At 43.0% G+C, this 11373-nt stretch overlaps 1 protein-coding gene across 1 annotated transcript; it reads right to left on the minus strand.

Moving 5' to 3' along the window:
- Window positions 1-2053: 2053 nt before the first annotated feature.
- Window positions 2054-11039, minus strand: DDX53 (DEAD-box helicase 53). The gene is made up of 4 exons (XM_005701026.2): window positions 10610-11039; window positions 8086-9493; window positions 4265-4290; window positions 2054-2079 (listed from the first exon to the last, which is right to left on the minus strand). Exons 1-4 carry the CDS (start codon window positions 11037-11039, stop codon window positions 2054-2056), a joined length of 1890 nt encoding a protein of 629 aa, XP_005701083.2.
- Between the last annotated feature and the right edge of the window lie 334 nt (window positions 11040-11373).

An 11373-nucleotide genomic window follows, 5' to 3' on the forward strand; every position in this document is an offset into this window, starting at 1 on the left:
TTTGGCCACCTCATGTGAAGAGCTGACTCATTGGAAAAGACTCTGATGCTGGGAGGCATTGGGGGCAGGAGGAGAAGGGGACAACAGAGGAAGAGATCGCTGGATGGCATCACTGACTCGATGGACGTGAGTCTGAGTGAACTCCAGGAGTTGGTGATGGACAGTGGGGCCTGGTGTGCTGCGATTCATGGGGTTGCAAAGAGTTGGACATGACTGAGCGACTGAACTGAACTGAATGTTTATTTTCCTGCATCACTACTAGTGTTAGGTATTCCCTGGGAATTCCCTGGCAGTCCAGTTGTTAGGCCTCATCACTTTCACTGACGAGGGCCCAGGTTGAATTCCTGGGTGGTGAACTAAAATCCCAGTTTTTTCCTTATTACAGCCAACTTTTCTAGAGAATAAAGTTCTCTCACTGGTTTAACTTTCATTCATTTGATTATAGAAAAGTTAAGAACATTTTTACATGTGTATTTTTCACTTATCTGTCTGTTTGGTAAATTGTATTTTACATTTCTGTCCATATTTCTATTTGGGAATTCATCCATTATTTTTTGTTTGTAGAAAACCTCTGTATATTAACAATAAGTAACTATGAATATATATATGTAACTATGAATAAAATATATGTGATATATTTGAAATCATTTTTCTGGTGTTTCCTCTGCCTTTTTTAGTATTTTTGGCATTTCATGTTTACATTACTAAACCTGTTGATATTTACCTAGAATTTTCTGTGCTTTCTTCTATGTTTAAATTTTTTCCATCTTGATATCAGAAATTATATTCCTTACAAGCTTGAAGTTATTATATTTTTAATAAAAGCAAAGTAGGAGATATAGTAGGAGAGTTATGGTTGATCAGTTGTCTTGGTATGTTTGTATGTACGATATATTTTTTAATTAAAAAAAATTGTTTTGGAGAACTTCCCTGGTGATTTAGTGGTTAATAGTCCACACTTCCAATGCAAGGGGCATGGGTTCAATCCCTAGTCAGCGAACTAAGATACTACAAGCTGTGAGGCACGACCCTCCCGCCGCCCCCGCCTCCCCCCACCCCGCAATTTTGGTGAGGGGGTAGATTGTTCTTCACCGATTAAAAAATTCCATCTTTATATTTGCTTTTTATGCAGATTTAGCTCTGGATGTTTCTCTCATGATTTATCAATTACTTAGGATAAAACTGTTTAAACTGTTAGATTTTTGTAGTTTATTTAAATATTTGATAGAGCTTCCCTTGTGGCTCAGCTGGTAAAGAATCTGCCTGCAATGCGGGAGACCTGGGTTCAATCCATGGATTGGGAAGATCCCTTGGAGAAGGGAAAGGCTACCCACTCCAGTATTCTGACCTGGAGAATTCCATGGACTGTATAGTCCATGGGGTCACAAACAGTCAGACATGACTGAGCGATTTTTCACTTTCACTTAAATATTTGATAGTGCCATTCATCTTAATTAGTTGGAATTTTTCAAAATTGTCTCTGTAGGTATGCAAACCAGTATGGTACTGATGTCAGCATGGTTGGTAGATAGCAAAAGGTACAGAAGTTTTGAGGTGAAAGAGAGCAGATAGGATCTTGGGAGAGATGTAGCACTTGGGCTGGACCCAGCATGATGAATCTGATTTGACCTGGCAGAGAGGACAGAGAAAGGGCATTCCAGATGGGGGAAACAGTGTGAGTAATGGCATCCAGAATTGTAAACAGGCATTACATAATGGGTGATAGGAGAGACAGGGTGGAAGGGATCTAACATTTGTTAAGTACCTACTGAATGTAAATCATCATGCTAAGAATTTTGCAGGAATGACTCTGAGATCAGTTGAATCCTCAGACAGTTTGTCTCTGGTGTCAGCGCATATTCTAATTTGTTTCACTCTGTTCTAATGGACACAAAACTCAATATTTATTTGAGTCACTCGCTCACAAAACTTTGTTGGTCAATGTAAACCACAGTTTCTTGACCTTAATGCTATAGACTTTGGGTCTAAAAAAAAAAAAAATCCAGTGTTGTAAGGTGTTGTCCTGTTCATTGACGGTTGTTTTTCCTGATTTCTAGATGACAGTAGCAATCTTGCTGCCTAGGTGGGACAACCAAAAATGTTTCAAGATATTGCCAAGTATCCCCCAGGAGGCAAAATCAACTCTGATTGATAGTCATTGATACAGATTCTACTAAAAGCAAAATGCTTATCTGAGGAGGCCTTACAAATAGCTGTGAAAAGAGGAGAAGCAAAAAGCAAAGGAGAAAAGGAAAGATAAGCATCTGAATGCAGAGTTCCAAAGAATAGCAAGGAGAGATAAGAAAGCTTTCCTCATCGATCAATGCAAAGAAATAGAGGAAAACAACAGAATGGGTAAGACTAGAGATCTCTTCAAGAAAATTAGAGATACCAAGGGAACATTTCATGCAAAGATGGGCTCGATAAAGGACAGAAATGGTATGGACCTAACAGAAGCAGAAGATATTAAGAAGAGGTGGCAAGAATACACAGAAGAACTGTACCAAAAAATCTTCACGACCAAGATAATCACAATGGTGTGATCACTCACCTAGAGCCAGACATCCTGGAATGTGAAGTCAAGTGGGCCTTAGAAAGCATCACTATGAACAAAGCTAGTGGAGGTGATGGAATTCCCATTGAGCTATTTTAAATCCTGAAAGATGATGCTGTGAAAGTGCTGCACTCAATATGCCAGCAAATTTGGAAAACTCAGCAGTGGCCATAGGACTGGAAAAGGTCCGTTTTCATTCCAATCCTAAAGAAAGGCAATGCCAAAGAATAGTCAAACTACCGCACAATTGCACTCATCTCACACACTAGCAAAGTAATGCTCAAAATTCTCCAAGCCAGGCTTCAGCAATATGTGAACCATGAACTTCCAGATGTTCAAGCTGGTTTTAGAAAATGCAGAGGAATCAGAGATCAAATTGCCAACATCCGCTGGATCATGGAAAAGGAAAGAGAGTTCCAGAAAAACATCTATTTCTGCTTTATTGACTATGCCAAAGCCTTTGACTGTGTGGATCACAATAAACTGGAAAATTCTGAAAGAGATGGGAATACCAGACTACCTGACCTGCCTCTTGAGAAATCTGTATGCAGGTCAAGAAGCAACACTTAGAACTGGACATGGAACAACAGACTGGTTCCAAATAGGAAAAGGAGTACGTCAGGGCTGTATATTGTCCCCCTGCCTATTTAACTTATATGCACAGTACATCATGAGAAACGCTGGGCTGGAAGAAGCACAAGCTGGAATCAAGATTGCCAGGAGAAATATCAATAACCTCAGATATGCAGATGACACCACCCTTATGACAGAAAATGAAGAGGAACTAAAAAGCCTCTTGATGAAGTGAAAGAGGAGAGTGAAAAAGTTGGCTTAAAGCTTAACATTCAGAAAACGAAGATCATGGCATCTGGTGCCATCACTTCATGGGAAATAGATGGGGAAACAGTGGAAGCAGTGTCAGACTTTATTTTTCTGGGCTTCAAAATCACTGCAGAGGTGATTGCAGCCATGAAATTAAAAGACGCTTACTCCTTGGAAGGAAAGTTATGACCAACCTAGATAGCATATTCAAAAGCAGAGACATTACTTTGCCAACAAAGGTCCGTCTAGTCAAGGCTATGGTTTTTCCTGTGGTCATGTATGGATGTGAGATTTGGACTATAAAGAAAGCTGAGCGCCGAAGAATTGATGCTTTTGAACTGTGGTGTTGGAGAAGACTTGAGAATCCCTTGGACTGCAAGGAGATCCAACCAGTCCATTCTAAAGGAGATCAGCCCTGGGTGTTCATTGGAAGGACTGATGCTAAAGCTGAAACTCCAATACTCTGGCCACCTCATGCAAAGAGTTAACTCATTAGAAAAGACTCTGATGCTGGGAGGGATTGGGGGCAGGAGGAGAAGGGGATGACAGAGGATGAGGTGGTTGGATGGCATCACTGACTCGATTGACGTGAGTCTGAGTGAACTCCGGGAGTTGGTGATGGACAGGGAGGCCTGGCCTGCTGCAGTTCATGGGGTTGCAAAGTGTCAAAATGACTGAGCGACTGAACTGAACTGAAAGATAAATGAAAGCTGATGGAGAGCCTTTTATTGAACAATGTATGTGCATGTGTGCTCAGGTGCTCAGTCATGTCGAACTTCTTGAAACCCCATGGACTATATAGCATTACAGGCTGCTCTGTCCATGGGATTTCCCAGGCAAGCATCCTGGTGTGGGTTGCCATTTCCTCTTCCAGGGAATATTCCCTACCCACAGATCGTGTCTTCCTGTGTCTCCTGCATTGGCAGGTGGATCTTTACCAAGCTGTGTCACCTGAGAAGCCATTGAACAGTATACACAAAGTATATATCCTTTTTTTTTTTTTTTCCCCCCTGGCTGAAGTTCCTTCTTCGTTTTTCTGCAATTGAATTAGCACAGAAGATGCTTTGCTTAAGCTATTGCAAGTTTTAAATTACTGACATTTTCACCACATAATTCTCTGTTTAGAGGGATTATCCTGCACATTGAAATGTTTAGCAACACCAATGGCCTCTACCCAAGAGATGATAATAGCCCTCCCCGTGAGTTGTGACCACCACATCTGGCAAAGTTGGCCTTGGTGGAGAACCACTGATACAGACTATACCAATGAGAGGAAAGTTGTAGGGCCATATTCTGTACGACCTGCATGATATAATTTTAAAATCCTCTATTTCTTCTGCTGAAGTTCTTTCTTGGTTACTATGAGGTTGGTTTTATTTTGCTTATGCTGTCTCAGGGATTGTCCGTCTCAGCACTATGGATGTTTTGGACCAAGTAGTCCTCTGTTTTGTGGGCACTGTTCTGTAAATCAGGGGTCCCCAACCTCCAGGATCTAATGCCTTATGATATGAGATGGGGCTGATGCAATAATAATAGAGATAAAGGGCACAATAAATGTAATGTGCTTGAATCATCCCCAAACCATCCCCACCCCCACCCCTCCCATCCATGGAAAAATTGTCTTATTGGTCCCTGGTACCCAACAGGCTGAAACCATTGCTGTAGATTGTAGGGTGTTAAGCAGCATCCTTGACCTCTACCCACTAGGTACCAACAGCAGAATGCCACCACCACCCCAAACCCCCAACATTAAAATAACCAGTACTGTCTGTCTTCACATATGGTTAAATGTGTCCCGGAGAGAAGAGGCAAAAATGCCCTGGTTGAAAACCACTGTTCTATTAATATTTCTACATACATTTCCCCATACAGTAGCTCTCCTTTTCAGCCCTGTCTTGAAAAGCAAATCCATGTTTCTTCGTTTTACTCACTGGGTGGTATTTTTTGTTGTTTCTTGAACGTGATTAAGGAACCTCACTTTCTATCTTGAGAGGATTTTACCCTTTTCTCTACCGAATACAGCATTGTCCCCAAGAGGAATTCTGGCGAATAACATACACTCCAGCTTTCTAACCACTCATCATTTCTTGTCCGAATGAATGGGAACAGGCCTTTTGAGTTTCTCTCGCAGGTTCTCCTGTAGACTGCTTTTGCACTGGGGTCTATTGACATGCTGTTTCACTAAATCTGAACATGTGGGCAGTCTCAAGATAAGCATATCACCTCGTACATAGTAACTTGTATTGATGTGAAAAGAATGTACATATTGGAGTCAGGCATAGCTGGGTAAACATAGCACACAATTCCTCTTTAATCAGATTTAGTAACGTTATGCAAGTTACTTCCTCTGGCATTATTATAGCTTCTGCAAAACATGGGTTAAGATTACCCTCTAAGTGAATTTTCAATAAAGATTATTGGTTACAAAACAAAGTACCTGTATATACCAAACACTCAAAACTGTTAACTATTGTTGTTAATTTTATCAGGAGATATCAACACTTTTATAACAAGTCTTTAAAGTCAGAACCTGAACTTTAAACAACTATACCTAGAATGTTTACCTCTTTATTTCACTTAATTTCTGAATTTTTGTTGTGGTTACAGCTGAGGCATGCTGGGGAAAAGACTGCTGGATTATTATTTTTAATTTCCCAGAAATGGTAGGGCTTTATTAATGATAATGTTCTCTTAAACACTGGATTATGAAATTTAGCATCATTTGTAAGGATATCTTCTTGCAATGTGAGAAGACGCATACGTGTGTGCTGCATCGCTTCAGTTCAGTTCAGTTCAGTCGCTCAGTCATGTCCAACTCTTTGCGACCCCATGAATCGCAGCACGCCAGGCCTCCCTGTCCATCACCAAATCCCGGAGTTCACTCACACTCACATCCATCGAGTCAGTGATGCCATCCAGCCATCTCATCCTCTGTTGTCCCCTTCTCCTCCTGCCCCCAATCCCTCCCAGCATCAGAGTCTTTTCCAATGAGTCAACTCTTCACATGAGGTGGCCAAAGTACTGAAGTTTCAGCTTCAGCATCATTCCCTCCAAAGAAATCCCAGGGCTGATCTCCTTCAGAATGGACAGGTTGGATCTCCTTGCAGTCCAAGGGACTCTTCAAGAGTCTTCTCCAACACCACAGTTCAAAAACATCAGTTCTTCGGTGCTCAGCTTTCTTCACAGTCCGTTGTGTCCAACTCTTTGCAACCCTATGAACTGTAGCCCACCAGGCTCCTGTATCCATGGGATTCTCCAGGCAACAATGCTGGAGTGAGTTGCCATGCCCTCCTCCAGGGGATCTTCCTGATCCAGGGATTGAACCCATGTCTCTTGCCTCTCTGGCATTAGCAGGTTCTTTACCACTAGTGCCACCTGGGAAGCTGGACAAGATGCATATTGCTTATAAATGGAATGTAAGAGAATTATAAATTTAGGAATTTTACTAAACTTGTTCCCCATGCCGAGAACATCATTTGGTTTTCTTAATGTTTTTTCCAAGTACAGATTTTCTTTCACATTAATTTTCCTTCTGATGTATATATGTGGTTTTGACCTTTTCAAGACAAATTGAAAAATAAGATGAAAAGAAAGTAAAGACAATCTGTGTAAAGTAAAGACAATATTTCAAAGATCAATAGAAGTGCAGAATGCACTATTTCTGGTCATTAAAATGGGTTTCATTGTTCAATTTGTTACATAGGGTGTGGTTTTTCCTCTAGCTTAGAAAATGAAGTTTTAATGTAATGCTGGAGTACACAATTTAGTGGTGAAGGAGACCCCCAAATCACATAACATGAACATTCCTATTTATTAATGAAGAAAGTGAGGCCTACAGAAGACAAGTGATCTCCCCAGAATTTTTAATGAGTGGTTAATGAGAGTTGATATGAAGATCTGGTTCCCAGTGACTCAGGCAGACACCCTACTCTATGAGTCACATCTGTCTGAAAAAAATATGGAATCTTCTAAAATATTGAGCATTTATTTTCTAATGAATTTTTTTTAAAGTAGGGAATTATAGTGGAGATAGTTTTAGGAATTCTGTCACCAACCACTGGGGGCAAATAAAATATTTTGACTGGGTTAAGCTTGATGAAAAATAGTTTCCAATTCAGTACAACTATTTTAAAGCAAGAAAAGCACCATTTTTATTGTCTACCAAGTCTTTTTGAGAAGACACAGCAGGACATGGCAGGCTATAAAAGAAAGCAGACTTTAACAAACACACAACACTCTCTCATTTTCAAAGCACTTTTGATTTTATTCAGGAACATACTTTGAAAGCTTAGTGGTATGGTTTAAGAATTAGCTAAATGTCCTATAACTGACAGTATGTTCCCAATAGTTCCTTAGGTAACTTGAGTACTGCATAACTTGCACATATCTTGGATCTTCTGGTAGCTACAATTTTTCAAGTTGTAGACATGATAAAACTTGATCTTGGATCTTCTTGTAGGTGCAACTTTTCAAGGTGGGAGACATCAGTAAAATTCAGTCCTGGATCTTCTCTTAGGTTCAACTTGTCAAGGTGGAAACATCAATTAAACTCAGTCTTGGATATTCTTGTAGGTACAATTTTTCAAGGTGCAGATGTTAATAAAACCGTTTTTAGATATTCTAGTAGGTGAAATTTTTCAAGGTGTGGATGTTAATTAAACTCGGTGCATTTTTCTTGAGATTTCTTTGATCGTTTTCCTATCTCCTAATTTTGCTTATGCTTCTTAAACCGATCAGCCATTGATCGGAGGTTGGGTGGCACAATCTGGTTGGCTCTTTGGAGAATTTTAATCAACTCATCAGCAATTTTCCAATCATCTTGGGTCACAAGAGTGATTGATTCACCTGTTTTCCCTGCTCTTCCAGTACGTCCAACTCTGTGTACATATTCTTCAATATTGCGTGGAAAATTGTAATTATATACATGTGTGACATCAGTGACATCAAGACCTCTGGATGCTAAATCGGTAGCGATCAGTATTTTCACTCTTCCACTTCTGAAGTCCTCTAATGCTTGGTCTCGATCACACTGTTCCCTGTCACCGTGCAGGGACTGGACAGGTATTCCTTGAATACTTAAATCACTCGATAAGTCATCAGCCACAAGTTTTCTGCCGACAAACACGATGACTTTGTCTTTGGGTGACAGACTCTGTAGGAATTCTTGGATCAGAGATCGTTTTTCCTCTTCAGTTGTAACAATTATGCTTTGCTTCACAGTATTTACAGCAACTAGATCCAGAGTACCAACATAAACAATCATAGGCTGTTTCAAATAAGACTGGGCTAGTCTACGGGTAGAGTCTGGCCAAGATGCAGTTGTCATTACAGTCTGTCTATCTGGGCGCACATCTAATAAGATCTTCATTATTTGGTGTTCAAACCCCAGATCCAGCATTTTATCTGCCTCATCCAAAACCAAGTAGGTTATGCTTCTTAGGTTGACAAAGTTATTCATTTGTAGATCATTCAGTCTTCCAGGAGTTGCAATAATGATGTCTACACCTTTGGTAACATCTTGTATTTGTCCTTTTCTATTTCCACCACCATATATACAAACACTTTTAAGACCTTTATATAAGTACTTAGAGCATTCAGCTTCTACTTGCAGAGCTAATTCTCTAGTGGGTGTAAGGACTAGCATGCCAGGTCCATTCCTTTGCTTTCTGGATACTGGTTGAGAATGTATATGTATAAACCCAGGCATTAAATAGGATAGTGTTTTGCCTGTTCCAGTTTGTGCAATCCCTATAAGATCTATTCCTTGTAGAATAATTGGCCATGCTTGAGACTGAATTGGTGTTGGCTTTTGAAAACCAGCTCTCCTAATGCTTTGCATAATCTCAGGATATTGTTGGAAAGCATCTTCGAATGTACAGGTGGGCTTGGGTATGGGACGTTTCTCACCCTCTGTCAAGTCATCACACCTTATGTTGAAATTTTCCTTTCTCCAAATTTCCACTTGGGCTTCAGACAATGACTGTGTTGCTTTGGATTCTATGTATAAGTTTTTCTTAATTGGTGGTAAATCTGCCCATTTTCTTTTTTTCCATTCTGTCACTCCAGCTTTTACCTGATCCCAGTCTATCCGTGGCTGAGCTGCTCTAGCAGTGACATCTTTTGGCTGGGTGGCTCTGGGCTTGTGATCTCTGGGCTGGGCCACTATGGCTGCATAGTCTCTAGGCTGTGCCACTGTGGCCGCATAGTCTCTAGGCTGGGCCACTCTGGTGTTGTCTTTGGCCTGAGCCTCTCTGGCCCCGTGGTCTCTGGGCTCAGTCCCTCTGGTAGCATCATCATCTCCGGGCTGGGCCACTGTGGTGGTGTCATCTTTGGCCTGGGTCTCTCTGGCTGTGGAGTCTCTGGCCTGGGTCCCTCTGGTGGCATCATTTCTGGGCTGGGCCACTGTGGTGGTGTCATCTTTGGCCTGGGTCTCTCTGGCTGTGGAGTCTCTGGCCTGGGTCCCTCTGGTGGTATCATCTCTGGGCTGGGCCACTGTGGTGGTGTCATCTTTGGCCTGGGTCTCTCTGGCTGTGGGGTCTCTGGGCTGGGCCCCTCTGGCGGCATCATCATCTCTGGGCTGGGCCACTGTGGTGGTGTCATCTTTGGCCTGAGTCTCTCTGGCTATGGGGTCTCTGGCCTGGGTCCCTCTGGTGGCATCATCTCTGGGCTGGGCCACTGTGGTGGTGTCATCTTTGGCCTGGGTCTCTCTGGCTGTGGAGTCTCTGGGCTGGACCCTTCTGGTGGCATTATCATCTCTGGGCTGGGCTGCTCTGGCAGCATCATCGTCTTTGACTTGGGAGTCTCTGGCCTCATGGTCTCCAGGCTGGGCCCTTCTGGTAGCATTGTCTTTTGGCTGGGCCAGTATGGCTGCATAGTTTCTGGGCTGGGCCACTATGGCCGCGTAGTCTCTGGGCTGGACCTCTTTGGTGATGTCGTTGTCTTTGGCCTGGGCCTCTCTGGTTGCGTGGTCTCTACCAGCATCCTCGTCTCTGGGCTGGGAAGCTCTGGAGGCAGTTTCTCTGGGCTGGGCCCCTCTGGTGGTGGTGTCGTCTTCAGCCTGGGCCTCTCTGGCCACGTCGTCTCCTGTCTGGGCCCTTCTGGCAGCATTATCATCTCTGGGCTGGGCCACTATGGCTGCATAGCCTCTGGGCTGGGCCACTATGGCTGCATAGTCTCTGGGCTGGGCTGCTTTGGTGGTGTCATCTTTGGGTTGAGTGGCTCTGATGGTGTTACTTCTGCTCCAGCCTTTCCCGGCAAAAGCTTGAGAGGCAGCACTATCAACATTGCATTCTGAACTGTAGCTTCTTTCTTGTTTCTTAACAAGAGTTTCTATAGCCACTTTGGCCTTGGCCTTCATGTCTTTCCTGCCAAAAATTTTTACCTCAGCTTCAGGACCACCTTTTATGATCTGTATTTTTGTACTGGTAGAATCCTGGATATCTCTTATTTTTGATCCCCCACGACCAATCACCGCACCAATCATGCTGCTCTTGATGAGAAAGCAGAGCGGTGGTTCTCGGTAATTGGACGCCCTAGACTCTGCGCGGCCAGAGGCGTGGCTCCAGCCCCATCCTCTGCCACCCCTGCCATCCCGACTGACCTGGCGATCTCGTAGATCTCTCAAAGTGGGTTCCATCCTCTTCTGCTCTGGCGCCCACGCCATTTGTGGGCAATGGTAAAGTAAGTGCTGGCTTCTCGTCTAACTTGGGCTAGAAAAAGAGGTGTCATCTGGCTCCTTTCTCATCTCCTCCGGCTGGAGACCAACTGACCACCAGCTGGTCTGCAGCTATACTGCCGTTACCTAGGAAGTTTGTCTTTGATATAGTGTCAGTTGGGCGGGGCTTTGGATAGGCTGACCAATCACAGGGCTGGGCCTACTGTGAGGTAACAGGTGCCTGTGAGGCAAAATTTAAAGCGACAGTCACTCTCAGGGGCTGACCCTACCTGTGCTTAAAGGGCCCTGAGTGTTTACCCAGCTTCAGTGTCACAGGTGCCTC

The sequence above is a fragment of the Capra hircus genome, assembly GCF_001704415.2.
Source record: "Capra hircus breed San Clemente chromosome X unlocalized genomic scaffold, ASM170441v1, whole genome shotgun sequence".
Lineage (NCBI taxonomy): Eukaryota > Metazoa > Chordata > Mammalia > Artiodactyla > Bovidae > Capra > Capra hircus.

Coding starts and splice junctions, on each gene's coding strand:
- DDX53 (XM_005701026.2), bottom strand. CDS start 11,039: ATGGCGTGGGCGCCAGAGCAGAAGAGGATGGAACCCACTTTGAGAGAT. Junction 9,494..10,609: donor CGGGAAAGGCTGGAGCAGAA/GTAACACCATCA, acceptor CCCAGCCAAAAG/ATGTCACTGCTAGAGCAGCT. Junction 2,080..4,264: donor CAGGAAGACACGATCTGTGG/GTAGGGAATATT, acceptor TGTCCCACCTAG/GCAGCAAGATTGCTACTGTC.